At 42.5% G+C, this 27,507-nt stretch overlaps 1 protein-coding gene across 3 annotated transcripts in view; it reads left to right on the top strand.

The window, feature by feature from the left end:
• FOXK2 (forkhead box K2) overlaps positions 1 to 27,507 on the top strand; it is a 1,878,646-nt gene that overhangs the window by 1,296,132 nt on the left and 555,007 nt on the right. For 2 of the 3 annotated variants that reach the window (XM_044068130.1, XM_044068128.1), the window contains exon 7: positions 10,006 to 10,299. The exons of the other annotated variant lie outside the window; for it this stretch is intronic. In XM_044068130.1, the coding sequence (XP_043924065.1) occupies positions 10,006 to 10,299 (294 nt within the window). The remainder of the gene's footprint in view (positions 1 to 10,005; positions 10,300 to 27,507) is intronic. 3 annotated transcript variants of the gene reach the window in all.

Below are 27,507 nucleotides of genomic sequence, written 5' to 3'. Positions count from 1 at the left end.
ATGTTATCTATTCTAGTTTGGGTACCAAATCTGTGATCTTGATGGGAAAACAAAGATTTATCTTCTTTAAATTTGAAAGTATCTACAAGATGAAATGATTCTACCCACTTTAAAGCTTTTGATACAGCAGATGTACGCAGCAGTCTTTATTTGTAGTTTCAGAAATATCAAATATACAGTTAAAATCTCCACCTAATATTAAGTTGCTTTTATAATTATTGGAAATTAAATCAAAGGGTTTTTTTTTTAACAGTTCCTGATCCATTGCCTGGAAACCAGTATAGATTGGCTAGGGTCCATATTCTTGTTATTATATTTAACTATTACTAATGCCTTATGGCCTTCTTTATCTTCATACTTGTAAATGATTTCTGGGCTAATCACATTTGTTTTCCATAAAATTGTTACCCCTTTTGTCTTTGTTTTATAAGTGGATTGCACCAATATTATATATTCTTTAGGATTCCATTTGTAATTGTCATTTGTTTTGCAATGAGTTTCTTTGAAGGAAGACAATTTGTGCTTTGCTCAGTTTTAAATATTTCAGTAGATTTGATCTCTTGCTAGGATTGTTTAAGCCATTGGTATTTAAAGATAAAGTTAAATCCATCTTAGGTTATTTAGACTATGTATTTTTTGTTTGATTGTGACTATTTGCGTGTTTACCAATAAAGTAATGTTTTGGTCAGGCATGCTAAAAATGTTTTTGTGAAATAAATTTAAATAAATGTTAACAAAACTAAGATTCGCACTAGCCATGGAATGAAAGTCATTCCTAATCTGATGGATAAACCTAAGTCCATCAGATTATCACTCATACCTTGACAATCCAGAACATCTGAGGTCCATAAATTGAATTATCATATGGAGAATATTTGTATTAGAAATTTAAATATTTATATTATTTTGAACAGATATAGTACTATTGTAGATTAGACAGAATTATAATACAATATAAATGTCTACTTATTGTATACTTAATATTTACATGAAAGATAGATGAGCAATTCAGTCATAGTAAAGTAGGGTACGTCATATATAAAACTTCAGTAAAAGATTATAGCACACAGTTTCTTGACATACCCTTACTGATGAAATCTTTCAAAACGTATTACTTAATATAAATAGATGATAATATTTATACCTAATGTTTATAATAGTGTATTTTACTGGATATATCAGAAGTTATATTTCATAGTTTGCCAGCATTTAAATAATCACTGTTTATAACTTGCTTAAAGCATCAAGTTTGTTTTATGTGAACATTGATGAAAGTTGGTGCATTTTAATTCAGTGTATCCCCCCCCCCCCCATTTTCTACACAAGTATTTTCATATCTGTCATTTCTTATTATAAAATGAGTGAAATTATAGGTTAAAAACAAATTCACTTATTGTGATTAATGATTACAAGTTCCCATTCCGTATTCATAAATTGCCATTTTATGGCATATACTGAACGTTTTTAGATTTAAATGGCAACATTCTATTTTGTATAATCAGCAAAGGTTAAACTGAGTGATTGTCAGTTTAGTACCATTTGTTCAGAATGTGATTGTTACGTTCTGTGACATTCCTAGTTCAGGCTTCTCTTGTTTCCCTTGAACAACTTTGTCAGTTTGTCATGTATAAAACATTAGTTACTTTAACCGCTTACAACCCAAAAATCTTGATGGTGACCCCTTATTGGCCAAGACAGCACTGGTTCCCTCTCTTACTTTTTCTGTCCAAGGGCAATCACCACAAGTTACCCCCCTCAGTGGACCTTCTCACACAGAACAAGGGATCTCGGATACATCCACAGTGGCAGTCTTTGAATCTCACCCTGTGGGCGATAGGATTCTGATCCCCTTTAGATACTTGTACAAAGAGGACGCGCTCAGCGTCCCGCAGGAGGCCAGGAAACCCAAGAACTAGAAAATCTTACCTGTGCAAGTGGAAAAGATTTTCCTTATGGTGTCAAAAAAGACAGCTGGACCCACTGGAAAGCGACATCCCTTTAATCTTGTATTACCTCTTTGAACTACTGCAGACAGGATTGGCTTGCTCTTCTATAAAAGCACACCTGTCCGCTATCTCTGCCTGTCTTCCCCTGGATCCACCCTTGGCATCCAGAATACCTTCAAAGCTCTTCATCTTAGACCCCCCCCCCCAGGAAACCGACCCCTCCTCCATGGGATCTCAGCTGTGAACTGGAAAAGCTTACCATGGCTCACTTCAAACCAGCGGCCAAAGCCTTCTTAAAGTTCTGCACCTGGAAAACTGTCTTATTGGTATCTCTTACCTCAGCCAGGAGGGTTCTCAGAGCTGCAAGCTCTGATGGCTGACCCACCATTCCTCATCTTCCGTCTGAACAGCGTCTCCCTCAGGACTAATCCCTCCTTCATGCCCAAGCTGGTGAACGACATATCCTTGAACCAGTCCATCCACCTACCGATCTTATTTCCTTACCCACAGGGGGATAGTGAGAGAGTTCTCCGTACCGTAGATGTTCACAGACAACTGAGGTTTTACCTCCATAAAACCAAGTCTATTAGGATATCTGGCCAACTGTCTGTCTCCTTCAACCCCCAGGGCTCTGGGGAAAGTGGTGGCCAAACAGACCATTTCAGCCTGGATCGTCAAGGCAATTACCTTTTGCTACCGGTACCACAGTTAAACATTGCAGCTTTCTATTGAAGTCCACTCCACAAGAGCTATGGCCTCTTCAGGAGCCTTTTTTAAGGGACTAGACACTAACACTATCCTTGAAGATGCTTACCTGGTCCTCAGTACACACTTTCACCAAACACTACAGGCTAGACCAAATCTCTAGGGCCCGAGCAGGATTTGCCAGGGCTGTCCTCCATGGACTCCTGGAGAGCTCTACCAGACCACCCCCCATTCTTAGTGAGCTGCGGCATTCACCCATATATGGAATACTGCAGCATAGGAATAGAAGGACATAGAAAAGTTTGTGTAAAATCTTTCCATAACCATAGATGTCCTTCTGTTCCATGTTGCAGTATTCCTTCCCACCCTCCTTCCCCTCCTGTCAGGTTGCACTTGCTCCTCCGGGTGGCACTGGACAAGCTGTGCCCTTTTCGGACTGGCTCCAGCTGGGGCTTCTGTTCTGAGGGCTGGTGCGTGCAGACGTCACTTTTATGGCCCACATCGGACGTCTGATGCACCAGTAGGGACAGAAAAACTTTGGAATACTGGCCAGACGCACACGAAAGAAGAGTAAACTTGTATGTGCAATTCTGCAACATGGAAGAGGACATCTGTGGTTATGGTAAGATTTTACACAACTTTTCTAGATCACTTCTAAGAAACTTGTCTATCACTCCACATAAAGCAAAATACTGTTACTCTATTCAAACATAATTTGGATGAATGAGTAGGAAACTGCAAATTCACCCCCAGTTCAGCTCCCATGTCTGTCATGGATGAGGCAACACGTAAATGTCCCAACATATCCTTGTCATGCCCACCTCTGGGGTTATTCATACACAAAGGTCTAAAAACGGTCATGGAAATTTAAGGCTAGGCTTCTTAAGATCCTTACAGATCATTAGCCTAGGAAGTACCTGTGGACCTATAACATTCTGGTCAGAATTGGTACTACAAAACTGTGGTACATTGATAAACATCTTTGTTGGTCTGTTTGGTGGCATCATCGGATCCAGGGATGTCAAAGGTGGTTGAGCTTAACGCTCAGCATTTTTTCGTCAAGTTTACACCCAGCACAGCTGCATTTAATTTGTTGTCTTGCTACAGTTTTCCTTAGACTCTCAACTTGTAAAGGAATATTTTTAGTATGGTATAGGAAACTTGTAACACCAGGGTTGTTTTTCTTTTTTTTCTTTTTTTATTTATTTATTTATTTTTTTGTTTGTTTTCCATGTGACTTAGTATCTGCATACGTTCAAGTATGTTAATTAAAATAGAAAGAAAAACTCTTGCCCTGTTTGTAGTGAGCAAGGGGATGTTTTAATATGGTGTAAAAGATTTTTTTTTCTTTAGTGGTGCCTTTTCATTTTATGGAGAGACAAAAAAAAATTGCTGCAAAGGGAATCTGTGTTCTGAAAGCAGATGCTCAGAGATGAGGCTTCCAGATAAGTGTAGTGTCATTACTTTCAAGGACTTCCAAGAGCAGTAATGGGCTATAGTTCTGCTATAACCTTGCAGTAGTTTTAAGTTGGTAATTGGTGAATGAGAGTGCTTCAGTGACACAAGACTTTATTAGGTCATCCATTTGACAGAACTGTACATATATACCACCTTTTTCAAAACATAATGCATTTTTTAAGAAATGAAGCTTTTTCACGACACACTTAAAGGTCTTTATTGAATTAGCCCTTGAACAGTTTTTATATGCTAACATTTTTAATAAACAACTAAAATAGTGACATGGCTACACATTATATAAAATACATCAAACCATAGTAAAAAATTTTTCATGCAGTATACACATCATTTGTCATTCACTCCACAATTACATTTACTTCCTTCCCTACCTTAAACCTAGCCCCTCCTGCCAACTATTATTTTGCTTGTGTAGTTCCCACAGGTTCATTTGCTTTTATGTTGTTTGGTCCTTCTTTTTACTAAGGATTCTTCTTCCTGCTCCTTTATCTTCTTTACAGTATTCATTACTGTATTTACATTTGGTTTGTATTTGATTTCCATTTCTTAGCAATTGCTTTTTTGGCAGCCAGTATCATTAAATTGAGTAAGATTTTTCTGTCTGTGCAATTCAGGGCATAGTCCCAACTCAAAATAATTATCTCCTTAATTGCAGTGATTTGCTCCTCTTAACATTTCTTTGTAGGAAAATTTTTAAATCTACCAACTTGTTACATTTTCAGAACAAATATTCCCAGTTAACATCTCTCGTAACCATCACACTGCCAGCATTTGCTATCAACGTGAGGAAAATTCTCTGAAGAATCCATATGAAGCCGAGTTCCTCCCTAACCCAATTCAAGTGCAACTTCGACAATTGGATGGGAAACCGGAAATTCATCCCTGGTTTGGTGCCTATGTCTCTAATGCAAACAGTTAACCTGCAAATGGTTAATCTCCCAGGCCCCTGCTAGGGTATCAGAACTTGTCAGATTTGGGATGCATGGCTAGGCTTAAAAAGGCCCTTGTGGTAATTAGCCTAGTAAACATCTATGAACCTATGACTACTTGAGACCTAAAACTATGCAAACACTTCCAAGCAAAAAAGTCCTAAACATTCTGGAATTTGTTGCACAGCTGGAGCCATGCAGGTGCCTTCCCATTGCTCCTTAGTAAATTGCTTGTCCAGTCTTTCTTCCCAATCTTTTCTAGCCTTCCTCAATGGTTGTTATAGTTATTAAGCAATGTTTTGTATGCCCTACTAATCATCTATTTAACAGCTGCATAAAGACTTTACTGTAGCTGGTCTTTCACTTAGTGTTCCCCTATCCCTTACTTCTTCGTCTGTATTCTGTTATCGGTCGTGTTATGCAAGGCAGTCTCTAACCTGCATTCCCAACTCTGTCATCATTCCACTCTGTTAACTTTCTCTGTCAAGTTATTTGCTCCCAATATCTTGGTTCTTTTGCTAACTTTCTCCAGTAAAATTCAAGCTCCATCATGTGCATTTTCTGTATCCTTACTTGCAATCATCCCTACTGGTAAAATTACCTTTCTTCATTCCAGTGTTGGTTTAGTTCTTAGAATACTTTCTCTTGGCTTATGAATATAATGTTCTGTAGGGTGGTTATTCTCCTTAAGGGTCTGCATTCCAAATCCTACCCTGTCGTTATTTCCTGACCCCACCATCCCTCCAGCTTAATCTTCATCTCCTTGCAGCTTGATTTATAACCTTGCGTGTTATGTATTGAGTAGCCCTAAAGTATCCCTTCATATCAGGTAATCCTAAACCACTTTGTTCTAGGGGGAGATTCAGTTTATACCACTTAAGTCTTGCCCTCTTCCTCTCCAAAAAAAATTCCTCTGGGTGATAAAAATATGCATGACCCTGTGTATCACATCAAATGTACAAAAAGCATTCTCATTGCTTGAATGTTACCCATATTCATACTCGAGCTTCTCATTTCTCAGTTTTTGTATTCACTTTCTTTTCCTACATACCTTTAGCTGCCATAAATCTTTTTTTAATCCGTATACCTGAATACTTGATCTTCTGTTGTTCCCTTAAAGGAGTATTGCTGAACCAGTTTGCGTGGATACATAGTTCAGCACTATAGCCTTTGTTTTATCTTCGTTAATTTGTGTATCGAAAAAGACCTGAAGCAAATGTTCCACAACATCGAAATATCTTCCTTGCAGTGGTGCTGCCAGCAAAACCAATTACAATGTAATGAGTCCTAAATAACTGTAGTCCTTTTCTAACCTTTCCCTTTTCCCATTTTCCTCAGGAGTAAAATTTTTATCTTTTATCTCTGAAGGAAGGTGATTATCCCAGATGAAAGTATAGGTAAAATAAAATAAAAAATGCAAGTTTATGCAGTATAGAATTTAAGAAACTAAAAACATAACTATGGGCTAGGCTTATAAATGCCCTTGGGCAGATAGCCTAGTATGAACCTATGAACCTATGAACCTATGAACCTATTTGTATCAGATCCTTGCAGATAAAGTACAGCGAGCTTTGCAATTGGTGGACCAGTTTTAAATTGCAGTAATGAAAGGTCATTTTTTACCTCTTGCTGTTTTCATTTCATATAGTTCACACTTGGTTATTGTAGATCCGAGGACTGTATTTGCAGTCCTGTCAGAATGGTGAAACTACAAGTAGAAATTCAGGAATCTAATCCAAATCAAGGATTTCAGTACCTTGCAGTTTTTTTTCCTCGAATGTACAACAGTGTCTTAAGTCTACATGTGTGAATAGCAGAGATGTGTAGTTGTATGTCTAACCCTATAACAACAAATTTCTTCCTCAACTCCCATCCCTCCTCCCCCTTCCTGCTAACCTCTGGAGGGGTCTGATGGATATTTTGGAGTCTTTTGTTCCCGGTTTGATACCTAGCTGTACTATTATCTCCTTTTTCCTACTATATCTTCGTGTCTGTAAGGCAGCAAACTTGATCTGTGGTATTGTAGGCTGATTAGGGCATTATGGGGTAGAGGGAGGAGCCCGAGAGTTGGATCTCTAAGTCTGTGGAACCTAGCCAAGTTGGATCTGTAACTCGTGTTAAAGAATGAGAGCACATAACTTTAAATGTGAAGTTGTTCTATCTCGCTGTTCATTCTTACAGATGGGCTCTGAGCTGATCCTCTGCTCCACATCGGCCTACTACAAAGCTCAAGGTCTTCACATAGCTCGAGGACAAGTCCCTATCCCATGATGCACCTAGAGTTATCTCAGATCTAATTTGCCACTGCAATAGATCGGAGGTTGTCGCTAGCTCGGGCCAGTAAAACCTTTCTTTATTGGAAATATTTGATAGTTTATAGCTTAGATATTTAGATACAGCTCTTATAGCTTTGTGTAGTTCCCTTCCCTTGGTAAGATGGTGGCATGCTGTCATCTCCCCTTTGTGGAGAGGTGAAGTTTGACCTCTAGCAGGGCATAGAACCAGGGCATTACAACTGTTCATATCTGGAGCAGAAGCTGGTTGGAGCAGGGTTTTCCTGCAGTAGGCCACACTAGAGATCAACATGCTCAAAACTTGGAGACCTCAGTCTTCCATCTGTTTTACTTGATTCTACAGGCCCAAGGAAGTTGGTAGTGAATGTATGCTTTTCCACCATTCCTCTTGATTCCGTTTCTCATCACAAATTTTAGGGAAGACCAACCTTCATTGCTTAGTGTGGGAGGGGTGCAAACATAAAAAGGTGTGTTCAGGCTGTGTTCTCTGGCAGTACAAAAGATCTCTGCACAGTCCTGGCACCACCTTGAGGCCTTCCTCATTCAAGGTGCAGAGAGTTTTCCTTTGCCTCCATAATTTGTGTGTTGTATTGACCTGTTTGGGGCACCTGTATGACCTGGTCCTTGTTTTTCTGCAGTTGAAGTACTGGCAGTTTGGGAGGGAAAAAAAACAGTGGACCAGTACTGACTGGCACTGCCCTTAAAGTGCAGACATGTCTTTGCCCAGCTTTGAAGAACATCTTGGCTTTGGGACTGGATATGAAGTTTGACAGGTTTTAATGTACTCTCTTGTAATGATCTGATTTGGCAGTTATGAAGCTTGTATCATAGAATATACCTTAGTGGTGGGCATTCGTGTTTGAGCTGCAGGTCCTTAGCTTTAGGGAATGGTTTGATCTTTCACAAGATTCTGTTTGGGTATTCCTTACGACTGTCATGTTTTCACCCATAGTTGGTTTTAGTAGTGTATTCAGAAATCAGTTCATACATCTCCTTTTCGAAGAGGTAGAAATGAAGGCAGAGAGAGAGACGTATTTATTTTTTGGATGTGTATGGCCATGTCAGGCTTGATCTAAAATGGGTGTGTTAATTGAGAAACATTGAGCACTTGTTCATCTCCTTTACTCCAAAAAAGGTCCATGGATTGATAAAAATTGGAGCATTTACTCATCTCATCTGCTTCAGTTAGAGGAGCTTGAAGTTTTTGAAAACACTTTCCACATAGACTGCATAGTGTGTTTTTTTTTCATCAGGTGTAGAACCAGTAGCTGGAAAACACTGGTTTCAAAGGTTCTCACCCATGTTGCTGCTACTTTCCTGTTCCCAGTTCTTCAAAAGTGTATCCATTACAGATGGTTGTGCATTAGCAATTCAGTAGTTTTTAATCTAGTTTATTAACCAGATAAGTGCAGTTATCTATTTCTGTCATTCAGCCATGATCTTAATGTCATGGGCCTTCAGCAAGCAGGATAGCTTGGACTTTAGTTCTTGAGTTTGGTCTTCTGAGTCACTTCTAAGAGAAGTACTTTAGAGAGCAATGCCAGCTGAACCATTGTCTTTCGGCTCACCTCCTGGTGTGGTCACTCAATGAGGTTTTCAGAATATACTGTTTGGGGTTCTTCTCAGTCATTAAAACAACTGTACAAAGCTCCTAAAACTTTCATCTTGATGGTTGAGCTGCGAGGAGGCTTTCTGCAGGGCATGCTTAACCCTGTCACTGTTACCCTTTGTCTGGTGAGCATCATCATCCACCTTCTTCAGTTGGATTTTCCAGAATGTTGGGCAAGTGTATAATCTTTTATTCCTGAGTGTGTATATTTCAGGCTGTACTTGCTCATTGCAAGTGGGTCAGACTGTAGTGAATAAGATGAGCGAGTTCTTGCAGTAGACTGGTAACTTACCAGCATGTTTTATTGAAAGTGCATATGCTTCTGTGTGTTGGAGTTTTGTGGAGATGAGGATTTCAGGAGAGAAAGGCTTACTTGAAAATATTTCTTTCAGTTCAAGTGATACGGTAAGTACATCATTTGTTCACATTCCTTAGCAGCAAACATTAAAAAGGCTGTGTAAAATTAAAGCATTGTCTTTATGTAGTGCACATTCAGAGACAAAAGTTATTTAATTTAACTAAGTAGATTGGTTTGTCGACTTAACCTTTTCAGCCACAACATAAGCATAAAAGACAAATGCACTACACCGAATCAATACATTTTTAGCAGGTAAATATGGTAGCAGTATTAGTAAAGTGTATGTAGTTTTGTACATAAGGAATGTAGCAACAAGTACAAAATGTATGTTGTGAAAAATGTAGATGCAGTAGTTAGAGGCTTCTGTATGGAGTAGATATGCATGTGTCTGACAAACATGAGATGAGGAATAAAGTTAGTCTTTGCTAATGCTGCGGAGGGTTTTCATTTAACAAGAAGAAAGCTTAAGGAAGAAGGGTGTGGCAGACAGCTTTTTACATGGGTGCATTCAGTGGTCAGACTAAGCATATGAAGTGAAATACTAAGGAGGCTATAATATTGATTTAGCTGTAATTGTTATTCTGTTTTATCAACAATAAACTGAATGTGCTCAAAAGGATGTTGTCAGCATAAAAACTTGTATAAAAGCTGAATCTGTACGTGCTTGCTTTTTCTTCCCTCTGTACAGGGTCACCATTATCTAATCAACCTGTTTTAATAACTGTTCAACGACCGTTGCAGCAGACCATTAAACCTGTCACTTACACTGTCACAGCACCTGTGACATCAACATCTCAACAGCCAGTGGTGCAGACAGTTCATGTTGTTCATCAAATACCAGCTGTGTCTGTCACAAACGCCACTGGATTGGCATCAGTAAATACGTACACTGTGCCAGGTCAAGCAGTGGTTGCACAGGCTACTGTTGTCAGCCAGCCCAAGGTAGAATTTCAGGAGAATGGTGAACATAAGGAGGTCAAAGGTGAGGATCTTTTATTTAAAAAATTAAGGTTTTTGTTTCATTTAGCATAAATTATCTGCAAATGAGTTTAAAAAGACATGCCTTTTTTTCCTTTTTCCTGTAGTAAAACAAGCAGGCGTCACACGACTGCTTTACAGTAGTACAGTTGTAATGGTTGTATCCGATCTCTTGTTCTTGTCTTATTTTTGTTTTCTAGTCACATTACTTTGACCTTAAAATGATTTTCCAGTGCTGAAAGTTGCGATGGGAAATTCTGACCCTTTATGTAATGATTGAGGGAACCAAAGAATTTTCTTTGGGTTCTTGTGTTGTATGAGCTATACTGTTTTTAAAAGTCTGTTAAGTGTTTCCACAATTGCATTTTCTTCCAGACTGCCATGTGGTTCTGCAACAATAGAACATTGCCACTTCCAGATTTCCAACTAGTTTTCTGGCGTGTGTTTTTCAGCATTATTTAATGGGAAAGGCGGTCCTAACCCCCCACACACATTTCCTGTCCTAAATTATTGTACAGTAAGTTTTGTAGAAAGAATGTATGCAGTTTGCCATCTTTTGTAGGTTTACCTTTACAGTTTGAGAACTTGGGGCTAGGCATGTGCTGGTAGCTTAGATGGTTAAGCCCCAAGTACAGTCCAGGTGACCATCCTATACTGTGAAAGGAGAGCACACGTGTGCAAGTTGACTTTCCTTGTATAAAACAGAAGACAGAGATCAATGGTGCCGCCTTTGGATCGGAGGAACAGTCCTGCTGACAAGTCATTTGTGGAAGTGAGGGACTGTTTACAAACAATATCCATTGCACGCATGACCATAGGCTTATTGCTGGGAAGGCACACAGGAGTAGGGCATAATTAAAGAAAAGAATGTCCCAAACAAACTTTAATAACTACCTAAATGATGACCCCCTTCCAGCCAACCTTTGTACCTAGTAATGGGGGAATGAATGGGACATTTGGCTGGGAGAATCCTGCTCACCAAGCAGCATGGGTAAAATGGCCAAAAAATAAGTCTTGTACTTTGGCATATGAAAAGGAAAATGGCAATGTTAATTGTGTTACCCTGCTGCAGTCATCACACTTGGGTTATCCTGCCGTCAGGCGGTCCCGCAGTTGGCCAGAGTTCCAAAGTCTTGGTCCGGCGTCTGTTGCTGTCGCTTCTTCCCTGACATCAGTGCGCCAGGGGTATACAAGAGGCATCCGACTCAATTCTCTTCAGTCTTTCCTGCCGCACGGTGCCCGAAGCAGTTCGTAAGTGCCGGTCGGCCGACACCTAAGATTTTCGAATCGAATTTCAGTCTGAAGTCTTCAATAAAGCTAAGTACCCCATTGGGGAACCTTTTCTTGCCTCAGTCCTATGTCAGAAAAAGTTAACAATTGCATTTCTTGTGGGAAGCAAATACCTCATAAGGACTTCCATTCTTATTGTATTCTGTCCCTAGGCCCAGACCACGACATCACAGGTTGTCTGTTTTGTGCTAGGTTTAATAAACGAACTATCAAACGCCGTTTTGACTTCGCACGACATTACTTTGGAAGGAAATTTAATTATATCATGCCGTCGGAGCAGCCGACGACCGGCATGCATAAAAACGCAAGGATAAGGACAGGCAGCCTAGAACCAAGACAGACTCCGAGGCCTCTCCTGGGCCTGTCGCCAGTTCTCCGGTTTTCAGTGAGGCCGCCTACGCAGCCCCTGATGACCGAGGAATTGGAATCCCAGACGGCTTCGGATTCTCAAGTGGAGTGTACTAGGCCGTCACAGCCATCTTCATTAGGCCCTTCCGACACCGGAGCAGAAGGTGATCCCGGTGCAGTAGAAACGCCTTCGGTTACAGAAGGTGTCTTCAGACCAACTACAATCACCATTAAATCTTATGCTAAGCTTAAAACTCCATTAAAACCAAAAAAGACTGTACATCAGTCTCCTGTTCAAGGCCCCATGCCTAAGAAACAGATGCTTAAGATGGCTGAAGATTTGATTACCCTAATCAGGGGTTCCCATCCACCTCCAGATAAAAAGCCAAGACAAGAGGAGGATTATGCTTCCTCTGACCAGGTTTCTATTTCCTCAGATTCTTCTGAGGAACAGGATTACGATTTTCTCCCTTATGAAGACTCTGATGCTGAAGACTCTATTCCCTCAGCATCTCCCCCTGAAGACTACTCCTTTGGGGAAACTTTACATACCATGAGGGAACATTTCCACTGGGAAGGCCAGGACTACTCTGATTCTAAGAAAAGGCTCCGAGAGTTTCTTTTACTACCCCAGCACAGACCACTTGCTATCCCTCCAGTTTTAGATATTGTGGATGATGATTACTTAGAGTCTAGTCTAAATCCAGACTCCCTACCTCCTGCTCCAGCCAAACCAGACAGATACTACAGAGTACCTGACTCACACAAATTCCTTTATAAAAGCCCTCTGGCTGACCCAGAAACAATTTCCCAGGGTCCCAAAGGGGCTAAAGCTTCTATGGCTAAAAATCCTGTACCCTCTGAAAGGGATTCCAGAGCCCTAGACAGATGGGGAAAGAAGATGTACACCTCAGCTACTCTGGCTATGAGGGCATTAAATTGTCAGTTTCACATGCTGAAATATCAGCAATTCCTAATGTCTCAATTAAAACAAAAACTGAGCAGACATTCTGAACAGTCTGAATTCAAGGAAATGCAGGATCTGTTGCATGCAGCTGAACAGGTGGGCAAACATACTTTACAATGTGGATTTGACTCAATGGAAGCTTCCTGTAGAGCAGCTGTTACTGGGTCTGTCATACGTAGACATGCTTGGTTAAAGGAACAAAACCCTACCTGATCATGTTAATGTAAAATTATTGGATGCACCTTTACAGCAGGATGTCTTATTTGGTGTCAAAGCAGAAGAGGTTTTAAAGAAAATGGAGGATAAGGCAAAGTCTATGCAGACTGTCAAGGAGTTTTTACAGGTACAACCCCCTCGTTTCAGCAGAAATTGGCCAACAAAAAACTGGTCCTTTCCAGCTTCTGACAGACCACAGAGGGGCAAATACAGACGCCCAAGGGGCAGAGGTCAGTCACAAGGCCCTTACAAACCTCGCCAATGGGGTGCCACAACCCAGAAAGGAGGTGAAGACAGGCCCCAAGCTAGCAGAAGACAAACACAATGACTCAACCCTCCAACTACCAAGCAAATCTCTGTTGGCAGCTCTCTTGGGAGGAAAATTAGCACTTTTTGCAGACAACTGGCACATCATCACAAAAGACAAATGGGTCCTAAACATTGTTTCACAAGGATACAGATTCCACTTTCATACCTTGCCAAGGATAAAAGGAATGCCAAACCTGCCACCAAATCAATGGGCAGAGGCACAAAAACAAATTAACAGCTCTCATGGACATGAGAGCCATTCAACAGGTACCTACACAGGAGCAAGGACAAGGATTTTACTCAAGACTCTTTCTAGTCCCCAGAAAGGACAAAGCATGGAGACCCATTCTGGATCTTTCATTTCTGAACACCTATCTGCAAGTACCAAAATTCAAGATGCTAACACTACAGCAGTTTCTTCCCATGCTGGGCAAGAAGGCTTGGCTAGTAACGTTGGATCTCAAGGAGGCATACCTGCATGTCCCTATCAGACAAAATTGCCGAAGATACCTCCGCTTCATTGCAAGTTCAACCCATTATCAATTCTCTGCACTGCCCTTTGGCTTATCTACTGCGCCCAGGGTCTTCACAAAATGCCTGACACCAGTAATTGCATACTGCAGACAAAGAGGAATTCAAATATACCCATACCTGAACGACTGCCTTATTCCAGCAGAAAGCAAGGACATTCTTTTAAAACATCTGGCATTTGTCAAACACCTTCTAAGTTGCCTAGGGTACACAGTAAACAAAAAGAAATCAAAACTAGTGCCCTCACAAAACATAATATTCCTGGGTGCCAGCTTGAGTACAACGGCCCAGGTGACTTATCTCACGCCAGACAAGCAACAGCTGACTCAATACTTCAAAATAATGGCAACAAAGACCCAATTCCCTGCAAGAAAAATTCTGCAGGCCTTGGAATTCATGGCATCTTGCATACTACTACCATTTGCAAAACTGAATATGAGGAAATTACAATGCTACCTGAAAAGCGTATGGACTCAGCACAGCCACAGCTTGGAAACAATGATACCACTCATTCCCTGCCTTCAGCAGGAGTTTCTATGGTGGGCACAGGCATGTCACCTCAACAAGGCTCAGCCTTTCACATTACCCACAGCCAGGCAAACTATAACAACAGATGCATCGGACTATGCCTGGGGAGCACACATGGCAGGACAGTGCATTCAGGGCAAATGGACTACAGATCAAAGGCATCTGCATATCAATCAAAAGGAAATGCTAGCAGTACATAATGCCCTAACAGCTTTCAAGGACCTCTTACACCCAGGACAACTAATAATAAAGATGGACAATACCACAGTAATGTGGTACATCAACAAGCAAGGGGGCACACATTCCTACCCTCTATGCAGGCAAGCAATGACCTTGTGGTACACAGCACTGTCTTACCAAGTTCAACTACAAGCACAATTCCTGCCAGGAAAGAAAAACACATTGGCAGACGACCTAAGCAGAAACATCATGGATCCCCATGAGTGGAAACTGGATCCACAAGTATTTGCAATGACAACTCAAAAATGGGGATGCCCAGACATAGATCTGTTTGCCAACCCCCAAAACTACCAACTTCAAAAATTTTGTACAAGGACATTCCACCCATAAGCTTGGAAAGTGGACGCCCTCTCATTCAGTTGGAAAACATTAACCATGTATGCCTTTCCTCCACTGCCTCTTCTAGCAAAGGTGCTGCTGAAAGTCAGATTAGAGAGGCCACAAATGATACTCATTGCGCAATACTGGCCACGCCAGCACTCGTATCCAATTCTAAAGAATATGGCCCACGGCCCACCATGGATTTTACCACAAATTCCTCACCTGCTCACCCAGCGAAACAATCCAATTCTACACAGCCAGCTCAAGACTTTAAACCTGGCTGCATGGCAAATTACCTAAACAATCAACCAACACCTCTATCCAAAGCTGTTATGGATGTCATTCAGGAGGCCCAGCACCAGGAAAACCTATTCAGACAAATGGAAAAGATTTTGCGCCTGGAATCAGGCTAAAGGCCAAAATCCCCTTGATCCAAACATTCCTCAGATTCTACAATATTTAACTGAGATGTTGCACAAAGGACTTTCCTTTTCATCTATTAAGATCCACGCCTCAGCAATTTCAGCTCATTACAACACGGATCCTCCTTTATTTTCACATCCACTCCTAAGACAGTACCTCAGAGGGGCTAAGAACATAAGACCGCCCAGGAGAGCACCAGCACCTACTTGGGACCTCAACTTTGTTCTGGAAAAGCTTACACTGCCGCCCTTTGAACCAGCTTGCTCTGCTGATTTAAAGTTTCTTTCATGGAAAACTGCCCTGCTGCTAGCAATAACTTCAGCTAGAAGAGTCTCAGAGCTACAGGCACTAATGGCAGTGGAGCCTTTCCTCATTTTTTCATCAAGACAGTCTCTCTACGAACTAACCCTTCCTCTGTGCCAAAGGTGGTATCCAGTGTGGCCCTAAACCAAACCATTCATTTGCCCACCTTTTTCCCAAATCCCCAGAACAAAGGAGAAAGACTCCTGCACTCTTTGGACATTCACAGACAATTACGTTACTACTTGGATAAAACTAAGGCTTTCAGAAACTATGACCAGCTCTTTGTAGCCTATGCTGCAGGATCACAAGGAAAAGCTATCTCAAAACAGACCATTTCAAAATGGATAGGACATTGCATACGTTTCTGCTACACGCATCATGGGAAACTGGTACCTGCTAGCATTAGGCCCCACTCCACCAGGGCTACAGCTACATCAGCAGCTTTTCTCAGGGGGGTGCCAACCAAGGATATTCTAGAAGCTGCAACTTGGAGTTCAGTGCACACCTTCACCAAACACGATCACTTACCTCTATATTCTAAGACTAGAGCTGGCTTTGCCACTGCAGTTTTGCAGGGCCTACTAGCTTCTTCTAACCTTGTTTAACTCCACCACCCATCCTTAGCTTTGGGATTCAACCCAAGTGTGATGACTGCAGCAGGGTAACACGATGAACATAGTACAATTTTGTACCTACCATAAATGTAGATGTTCGAGTGTTCACCCTGCTGCAGTCCAGGTTACCCTCCCTCCATCCCCTCTGAACTAGCTGCACTTATCCATACCTTTCTATCCTATACAACTTCTGTGGTGTATTTGCTTGTGACTGAAGGTATTGTTTTATTTTTACATGTATATATAGCAATATGTATTGCCTACCTATTGGGGGCACCTGACATCTGGGGCAAGAAAAACTGAAGAAAATGGTGTCTGATGCCTCTTGTATACCTCTGGTGCACTGACGTCAGGGAAGAAGTGACAGCAACTGACGCCAGACCAAGACTTTGGAACTCTGGCCGACTGTGGGACCGCCTGACGGCAGGATAACCCAAGTGTGATGACTGCAGCAGGGTGAATGCTCTAACATCTACATTTATGGTAGGTACAAAACTGTACTTTCACAGGTTAGGGCACTCTAAGCAATGCAGTTTCACTCACGTTAGGGGACATGTACTTTTCTAAAAAGGTGGAGTGGAAGTGGCTAAAAAAAAAATCGAAATGGAACTAGAGTGTTAAACGTTTAAATCTAAAGCTTAGGGGCCCTTCTGCAGTTGGGTTCATTCTCTTGCATTTCATGTTGCCCTTTTTTAAAATGCTTCTGTGCTTAGAGCTGAACTGCACTCAGCTAGGTCATGATGTAGTGCACAGCTCTACAAGAAAATGTGTACCCCTTTGCACTTTCATTATGGAAAATTCCCCATTTGGCACTGAAAGCAACTAAGCCTGCATGGTTTGTGTGGGGTGTTCAAATAATGAGCCAAAAATAGCCATTGCTATCTACTACCTAGAAGCGCACAGTATGAAGCACTGCCACAAGTGCCAGATGTTCAGCCAGGTACATCCAGTCAAAAACTTCCTGAACTACCATGCCACCAGTAAGCAGACAGCAGTTGAAAGTGCCTAGCAGTAGAGGTCATAAGAGGAATCCAGTTCACAACCCCAGGATTTTACCAGAACACCATTAAAAAAAACAGTAAAATGGAAGGATGTCCCTCCACCACACATACTGCTGGAGAAAGACCTATTGTAGAAATGTCTCCTGTTCTCTGTTTCAAGACCTGTCCCACTGTCCTTTGCTTTGGGAACTATGATGGGCATTCCTGAGGTGGTGCATCTTCGGCTGCCTTCTTTGGGTGCTGTGTAGGCAATGTTCTTTTCCCTGTCTTTTGGACAGAACATGGCTGTGACTGGCCTTATGAAGTGATCCCATGTTTCCTGGCCCTTAACTTGGTGGTTGCAGTCAAGTTTGGTGACTTCTCCCTGGTTCAGCAGGCCCTGATGACCCAGATTGAAAAATGGCTTGTGTTTCATGCGCGGACTTCATACAATTTGAAGTCTGAGAGAACTTGTCTGTACACCTATGCCTTTGCCGAGTGTGAACACCAGGCCTGTTAAGTCTTTGCAGCTTTTTCAGCAGACATTTCCTTAACACTGTCTCACTGATGTGAACATTCGGTGTTGCAGTATGGTCTTTTTGGTTTCCTGCCTTCAGAAGCCTGATGACTGTCCTTGAGTACTAAAGCTTTCACCTTTCTTTTTCAAGCCCAGTGAATTCCGTCCCTCACTGAAGTCAAGGGTGTCTGTGGTATGAAGGGACGTTGGAAAACTCAATCTTCACATTGTTCCTGCCACAGTGTGATGAGCATGTTGAGCAGTGTGATTATGCTATTAATTCATTGGATCTGCCTGAAGTCGGAGCAGATAAGTGCCTTGTTGGAGAATTTCCTACCTTTTCTTCTTCTGCCGTTGGAATGTTGGACGCAGATGCCACACAAGGGTTTTGCACAGCGTGTATTTTTTTTTTTGCACAGTATGCTTCATTGCCTCCATTGTGCTTAAGTGAACCAATGGGTCATCAAGCACCCAGTAGAATTCTCTGAAGTACCTTGGTCAAAAAAAAAAAAAGAGAGAAATTTGTTCAGAAGGCTGACTTACACCACTTTGGAAAGCAACCCCGCCAGGTCAAGGGCACTAGTGTTGGCATGAAACCTTTGCAGTTGTCTCACCTGACACTTTATTTGGACAAAGCATATGGCACACTCTCACTGTAGGGGCTGTCATGCCTTTTCTGCAAACCCCCCCCCCAACCCCACTGGCACATACTTGAAAGCCAAAACAGGTTATCAATTCGTTCTTTAGCTGTTTATACCAGCCTCTAGTGCCAATGCTCTCCTTATTATAAGGAAAGGGGGGATGATAACTCTACTGTGTGAGGGAGGAGGTCAAGACCACGTTGAGGTGTCAGGCCGTACCACAGACCTAATGTACCAAAACTGTCATCAGTCAGTGTATCACAACCATCATGGACTGTGTCTTGGTCCCCTTTGGCCTAGATATCTAGTTGGGATGTTCTCAAGTTGGCCCATCATTTCATGGAATTCATGAAAGTCTAAGCATCCAATATCTGAAAAAGCTTCTGTATCTGGTGTACTCTGTAAAACAAAAAAGGAGCCTTCTCCCCAAGGGAATAAAAAAAAACACAGATTCAGAGGTAGAAGAACTAGTTTATGTGAACCTGATGTCTTCAGCTTCTTATGTGAAATCAGCGAAGACTTTGCCTTGCCACCTGAGGATTTTTCTTTTGCTGATTGACTACATAGGATGGAGGTAACCTTCAAGTAGGAGGCTAGGGAGTTCTCTCAGGCCCAGATTCAGTATGTGTAGTTTCAGGGCCTGCCAGAACCAAGGCCTCTGGCTAGATCTCCAATATTAGAAGTCCTGGATGATGCCTTTCTGTATATCCACGCCATGCCCACTGTGGGCATCCAGTCGACTCTTTTCCCCGTCAGAACAGTTTCCAGATCCTTCCTCTCGTCCACAGCTTTCTCCAGTCTCAACACTTGGACAGCAAGCACTGAAGCCTCAGGAGACACCTGTTCAGATATCCTTTTCTGATGCTTCCCCAGATAATCCCACTGAGGAGGTTCTTCAGAAGAAGTGTAAGAGGAAACACTTAGATTCCTTGGAGGAATCCATCACAGAGGACATTGATATTGATGAAAGGGAGGGTTCCCCACGGTCACCCCCCCAGAAGATGTCTCCTTTGGAGACATCTTTGAAATCCTTAGAAGGGGTGGATGGACGTCCCAAAAGCCCTCTTCAAAGGAATAGGTTCATAGGTAGGTACTAGGCTATTGGCCCTGGGGCCTGTACAAGCCCAGCCAAAAAGGTACCCTGGCTTTTGGCATCCAAGAAAATTATTTTCCTGTGCCACTGTTGAGCAGACCTACAGAGGTGATCCCCGGGGTGAATTTCCTATTTCCCATCCAATCATCAAGATTTTTCTTGGAAGAGTGCTAATGAGGAGCTTTGTCTGATATAGATAGGTAGTTTATTCCAGAGTATGGGAAGTCTCTGAGACAGGAATCTAGCCCTCCGGCATGTTCTGTTTATTGTGGTGACAAGGTTTAGGTCCCTAGAGTGTGTAGCTCGGAGGGATTGGGATTTCTTTAAGTGGAGCATGTCCAACAGCTCTGGTTTTGACATAGCTTTGTATGTTAGGCAGAGATCACCTCTGAGTAAGTGATATGCGACTGAGTAAAGCTGGAGTTTTTTGAGACTGTCTGCGTAGGGCATCTGTTTGAGGCTGGTAATCCTCTTTGTGAGGTATTTCTGTGGCCTTTCCAGTTGTAGATGTCTTGTGAGGTACCAAAAGGGGCGTTGTACTCTATAATAGGTCTAATGAGTGATGAGTAGAGGGGAACAATGACCTCTTTTTTTCTGGATGAGAAACCTTTTGTGATGGTGTGCCACATAGAAGGATTTCCTGACTACTGTGGTGATGTGATTATCAAAGGAGAGACTACTGTCCACCTGTGTCCCAAGGTCTCTTATCATACTTTCGGTGTTAAGTATACTACTGCCTATGTGGTAGTTCATGGGTACAGAGTTTTTACCAAAGGGGATGACAATGCACTTTTTGGCATTGAGCTTGAGGCCATGACTTTGACACCAGGCATCTGTCTCAGAGAGGCCCTTTTGTAGGATGTCCACATCGTTAGGAGTTTTGATTATGGCTTCTAGTTTGCAGTCATCTGCGAACTTCGTTAGCCAAAGACCTTCTGTGTTTGCCTGTACTTCACAGAAGTAGATACCAAACAGGGGAGGACCCAGGACTAAAACCTGTGGTACTCCACTTGTCACTGGTCTGAAGTCAGATTTGGAGTCTGCTACTTTCACAGTGTGGGTTCAGTCAGTGATCCATTTGGCAACCCATCTTGTGACATATGGATTTATACCTAGTTTAGTGAGTTTATCTATAATTCCAGAGTGGGGGATGGTGTCAAGCCTTTGTGAACCACCTGACCCTTGTCTACAGCTTTGGTGACCACTTCAGGTTTAGGAGACATTATCTGCCTTTTACAAACCCAAACTGGGTGGGGTACAGAGTTTTGAGGTTACCAATGTCTTTGTTTATAAGTTCCATGAAGATACGTTCCATGGCCTTGCAGACCAGGCTCGTCAGGCTAATGGGGCGGTAGTTTCCGTGGTGGCTCCCCCCTTGTGGAGTGGGATAACCGTCGCTGTGCACCATTCAGCAGGCACAAAGCCTGAGGTGAGGCTATGATTGAACATGGTACTGGTGGGGTGCCAGTTCGTTCTGTAGTTCATGTGGAACGCAGCCTGGGATGTTGTCTGGTCCCATGGATGCTGTGTTCATGGCTTTGGAGAGTGTTGTTTTTACCTGTGCAGCCGTGATTACAGGAACTTTGCATTCTTCCGGTATAGAGATGGGCTCTTTGTGGGTGAGAGGGGGGTAAAGTTAGCACTGAGCCTATCCGCCAGGATGTTGGCAATATCAGTTGGGTCTGTATATTTAGTGCCATTGTGCTGTAACTCAGAGCAGATCTGAGTGTTGCCATTGAGATTCTTGACATAGCTATAGAATGCTTTGTGGTTGTGTTTAGAATCGGTGGCAATTTTGTTTTCATAAGTAGCTTTGGAGGATTTTATCAGGGATCGCAACTTCTTACTGAGGCTGACCAGGGAGCTCCTCCACTCATGGGATTTTACTCTCTTTTGCAACAGTTTCTTCCTTCTGTTGTACAGTTTGTTTATGGCAGGGGACCACCAGATTGGCTTCCCTTTTTGGAGGATAGCATCTTGGTTCTGTTTGGGATAGCACGATCCATGCACTTATGTAAGTGCTTATAAAGTGCAATTGTGTAGGATTCAGTAGTCTTAACTGTATTGTCCATCTGCATGGGTGTCATGAAGTTCACCACTTCTGTCTTAAGAAGCATGAAGTTGGCTTCGGAGAAATTTTTTACCATGGTTTCCTTAATGGGGGATGGAGGCAGTATGTGGATATCTAGGGTAATTAGCTTATGGTCTGATCGGACCAACGAGGCGTTGACTTCAGGTGTGGAACACCGGTCACTCATGTTGGTAATGACTAGATCTAGGATATTGTTGCCCTTGGTGGGGGTGTGGATAAGTTGATCCAGGGCATTGGAGTTTATGAATTCCAGCAAACGTTGAGCGAAGGAGTTGGTACACGAGTAGTTTTCCCAGTTAATGGTGGGGTAGTTGAAATCGCCCATTATTAGGGTGTTCGGTTGAACCCTAATATTTTCCAGTACATCAAGAAAAGAGGAGTGGGAATCCTGGGGCATAGTGGGTGATCTGTAGCAAGCTACAATTTGGATTGGAGTTTTGCCCAGAGTTAGATGCACTTGGATAACTTCAGCTGCATTATGCTGAGCAACTAGCCTGGAGGTGTGGATATCCTTGATGAATATGGACACACCTCCTCCTTTGGTGTTCCGGTCCAGGTTACATGGCCGAAAAGTGTGGTATGAGTTATAGCCCGGTAGTGCAGGGGTGCTCTCTGGAGCCTTGAACCAGGTCTCAGTCACTGCACAGATATTGATGTTCTCCATTTTAAGGAGTGCCTCGAGTCAGTGCATTTTGAGATTTAGACTTCTAGCATTGAGTAGCATCACCCTCAGTTTTTGCTTGCCTGTTCCTGTTACAGTGGTGAATTTGTCATTTGAACCTTGCCTTAAAAAGGCACTATAGGGGCGGCAAGAACCTTACAGTATCCTGAATCCCAGGGGTGACAGGTGCAGGCCATTTCTGGCAAAGCATCGTGGTCTGTCGACCATGTCATCCCAGGCAAACAGATACTGGATCCCTTTAGAATGGCAGCAGAAGCTTAGCCAATTGTTGAAGTCAATAATTTTGTCCTTGTACTGCGGCATCATTCGCTACTCAGGGCTAGGGTCATACCTGCCTGGGCTGCAAGATCGGAGAGCTCTTCCATGTCTCTTCTCATGTAGTTCAGGGAGGTACGTCTCAGGTCATTCACACCAACATGGACAATGACAGAGTCATATTTGTACTTGTGGAGTGACCTGAGTGCGTGGGTTATGTGGCGGATCCTGGAACCCGACAGGCAGCTTGACAGTAAGCTTCTCCTTAGCCTGGTGATTGGGACATCAGTGTGCCTGACTATAGTCACCTGTGACTAGTGTTTTGGGTCCGTTGTTTTGCCTTATTGGCTGTGGTTGAGTGGCACACTGAGTCTGCGGGCTATGTGTCATTTGGGCTGTGTTGTGGCGGTGGAGGTTGTTTGCATTTCTGCTTTGGAGATCTCTGTTGCTTGAGCAGATGATTGAGAGCCTCCGCGAATGTTTTTGTGTTTCTGTGTGTGGATTTTGGTGGTGTAGATTTAGTGAGACTATGTGACGAGTGTGGTGTAGTGCAAGTGTTTACCTTCTCCTCTTGACTGTCAAGTTCAGTCTCGATTGGAGAGAGCTTTACCTCCAGTTTGGCTAGATAAGTGCATCTCTCACAGGTTGTAGTGTTGGTTGGTAGGAGGAGAGGGTTGTCTGTGTACATGAGGCAATTTCTACATTGCCCCAAGATGCCCAGATTCATCAGATAGACAGGAGAGAACACTGGGAGCTGACCCTTGGACGTGCCTGAATAAAACCTATTTTCCTCTAGATAAGTGAGGAAAGTGAGTACAAGAGCTTTTTTTCTCTAAGCAAGTGTGGAACGTAAGTGCCAAAACTGTTTTCCTCTAGGTAATGAGGAAGGTTGAGTTCTGTAGTAATTGGGTTATTTAGTGCTTACAAGTTCTGAACAAGTGCTGATCACGATTAAGCAAATTCAAGTGCTAAAACTAAGAATCTGCATCTGGACTAAACTAGTTACAGGAAAGGGGTCAAACAAGTGCAAATGCGGGCTTTTAAATCAGAAAGTTGAGAGTGATGGAAAAACTGCCCAAACGGCCAGTAACTACAGTTTCTGGGCCAGAACCACTCCTTATGTGATAGATAGGTTACCTAGTGCTTACCGTGCTTACCACTCCCACTGATGAGCTAGAAGGCTTCCCTCCAACACAGAAAGCTTGTGGGGGGGGGGGGCTCAGAAGCTTACATACAGTCCTGGAAACATACAGTAAATCTGGACTACACTAGTTAAAGGAAAGGTGTGTGTGTGTGTGTGTGTGTGTGTGTGTGTGTGTATATATATATGTATGTGTGTATATATGTGTGTGTGTGTGTGTATATGTATATATATATATTTTTTATATATATATATATATATATATATATATATATATATATATATGTGTGTGTGTATGTGTGTGTATACAGAAAAGTAGCTAAAACAGCAGTAAAAACAATTCAAATGCAGTGCAAGCTAGCACACTTGAGTATGTAGCAGTTAGACCAAACAGTTTAAAAAATGCAATTAAATTAAAAATGACTAAAAACAAGTGAAGCAGGAGCCTATTAGATAGAATGAGGTAAAGAGATGGGACTGGGGGGAGTGTCCCAGATCAAATGTACAGTGGGGGCGGGCAACTGCAAAGCCTCCACATTTAAACACAGGAATAGGGAAAACCAACACCTTCAGCAGAGATCTGAAAAACTATACAGTGAAGCAAAAATAACAGTGCACAACTCTGACGTCAGCCAGCAATGATATAAAATTAGTCAAACAACAATTAACAGTACACAACTCTGAAGTGCCAGAAAAATATACTCAGCTCTGTATATCTCCAGATAGTTTGAGGAGCAACTCTGTCAGGACACAGGAAGGCTCCAGCAATGAGTACCTGAAGGACAAAGTGTACCTGCAGGCTTTTGGTGCTTGGCCATCTACCTCTTGAGTTACTCCGCCTGCTGACGACTTAAGTTGATCTCGCAGCAGGTGTGGAAGGGTTCCTGACACCATAGAATCCATCTCCAAGAGGCCAAACAAAATATTAACTGCACCAGAGGACCACCAGTTTTGAGCAAAGGGATTACCGGTAGATGCCATGGAGGTAGTGGCGGCCACAAAAAAACAACCTGGCAAGAGGAAAGTTCCACTATCTATCCTCCCAGTAGAGTGTCTCATGCAGTGGATAGGTTTGTAAAGCGGGTCTATGCTTCATCAGCCTTTGCATTATGGTCTTTGAATTTTATGGCACACTTTACCAGACTCCAGAGGGTCTGATTAAGGAGTTAATCAGGTACCCTGGCAGGAACCGTATCTGACAAAGTCTAAGATGAGATTTCTTCTCAGTTGGCCACCCTAGAATCTATTTCCTGTTCGTCCATGAGACTCGTATCACATGCAGCCAAAGGGATGACTGGAGCAGCGGGATCTGGTGTAGCCATAATGAAACATTCCTGGATGCGCTTGTGAGACTTTCCGGAGCCGTTCAAGTCTTCATTCATCAATGTCCCCTTTGATGAATAGTCCCTTTTTGGCCCTAAAGTGCGGGAAACTTTGTCCAGGTATAAACAGGATGGAAAGACCCTTTCTGCAGTGGCTTTGTGCTTTTCTGCTCCTCAACGTTCCTTTTCGAGGAACCAGAGGAGTGGGAAAATGTGGTTCAGAAAGTCCCAAGGACTTTTCCAGGACATGTGGTAGTAGCTCCCCTCAAGGGCAGAGTGGTGAGTTTTAATGGAAGATGCCGTCCACAAGGCAGAGCTGACCCGCAAAGTCAGGGCTCGAGATACCTTTCCTGGCAAGCGCTACCAGAACTCCTGAAAGGAGGCCAGATTGCCTTCCTCTGGAGGCATTTGGGGGACACTTATCCCTGCACCCACACGCCTGGCTTCAGATTACTCCTGATGTTTGGATGCAGAGGATTATAACCAAGAAAACTACTCCATACCCTTCATTTTACCTCCCCAAGTTTGCAAGAAAATCCCGGATGTTCCACCCAGTCATCAGGAACCACAGCGCAAGAAATTCAAAAACTGCTACAAAAAATGTCATCCAGAATGTTCCACCAGATCAGATAGTCTGGAATTTACTCTGTCATATTTAGTGCCAAAAAAGACAGGGGACTGGAGACCAATTTAGGTTCTAAGTGTTTTGAACAAATCCATTCGAGAAACAAAATTCCAGATGGTCTCGGTTTAGTCGATCCTCCCATTTCTAAGGAAAGACAATTGGATGTGCTTTATAGATCTCCAGGACGTGCAGTACCACATCAAAATAGACACACATTCCAAGAGATTCCTCCACTTTTGTCTGGGATCCATTCATTACCAGTTCAGAGCCTTGCCCTTTGGTCTCACCACAGCCTCCAGGATGTTCACTAAGTGCATGGCGGTAGTAGCAGCTCACTTGAGACTGCAGGGATTCTGGGTGTTTCCATACTTAGACGACTGGCTCATTACCTCTCCCACCAGGCATCTTTTAGAACAAGCAATAGACTATGTTCTGCGGACTTGTGCCAACCTGGGGATTACAGTAAATTACGAGAAATCACATCTAATACAACTCATATAGAACTTATAGGAGCAGTACTAAACAGCAGAACTTGCATAACCTCTCTACCTTATCTGAGATTGCGAAAGGTCAGCAATCAAGTGGAGAAGATCAAAAGAACTGTACCCGCACGACTTGCTGTACAAGCTCCAGATTCGATGGCAGCCACCATCATGTTAGTCCCCCTGCAAGATATTACATGAGAATATTGCAGTGGCTTTTGGCATCCCAGTAGTCCATTTGGTATTAACCAGTGTCACACAAACTTTTAATTACCAGTCGTTGCAAGGAAGACCTAACTTGGTGGATCCAATCACAGGAATTTCTCCTGGGCTGCCTTACTATGATCTTTTTGCCTTGCCCCCTAAACACAAAGTGCAGCAGCTACTTTGCCCTCATCCTCCCTCAGGGGGAGTTCCCTGAGAGACACACTCCTGCACGATTGGCCCTCTGGACTCCTGTATGTCTTTCCATTAATTCCTCAGTTTCTAAAGAAGGCAATCAGGTTGAAGAGTGAAGTAATCCTCATTGTTCCCTCTTGGCCTTGACAGATTTGGTTCCCCTTCCTCTTGCCTTATCTGATTCAACGACTGCGGATTCGGGACCCAGATGTGGTTCTCCTATCCCATCCAAAGGGATTAGTTCACCCACATCTTCAAAACCTCAAGCTCACAGCTTGGTTTATCCAGTTCCATTGATTGCCAGGCATAATAAACTATCTTCCCCTGTTCATAGAATTCTTCTGCCCTTTCACAACCCTTCCACCAGAAGACTCTTCAGTAGTAAATATAAGAAGTTTTCCTTCTCAGCTCATGAAATTAACATTGATCTGTTCTCTGCTCCTACTAATACTCTTAGAATCCTTAGCTTTATTGTTTTGAAGAAGCGCCTCTTCCTTTACCATTAGGGTTCAAGTAGTGGCTATCTCAAATTTTCATAATCATTTTAAAGAATGTTCTTTAATTTCTCATAGCCTTTGCAAGGCATTTTTAAAAGGGACATTAATGTTAAAACAGCCATGTAAGAATCCATGTATACCTTTGGATTTAAACTTAGTATTACAAACAATAGTTCATTCCCCTTTTGAGCCTGCTGCAGACTGCAACTTGAAATTCTTGGCTTGGAAAACCATACTTCTGGTAGCTAGAAGTTGTACCAGATGGATTTCTAAAATTTTCTGAAATTCAAACTTTATCTTGTAAGCCACCTTATTTGATGTTTTGTAAAGACAGGGTTTCTTTGAGGATTAACCGTTCCTTTTTGAGGATTAACCGTTCCTTTTTGCCAAAGGTGG

Source organism: Protopterus annectens, chromosome 4.part0, assembly GCF_019279795.1.
Source record: "Protopterus annectens isolate FY-2018-M chromosome 4.part0, PAN1.0, whole genome shotgun sequence".
In the NCBI taxonomy this organism is placed as follows: Eukaryota; Metazoa; Chordata; order Ceratodontiformes; family Protopteridae; genus Protopterus; species Protopterus annectens.
This window is presented reverse-complemented; position numbering and strand designations above follow the sequence as displayed.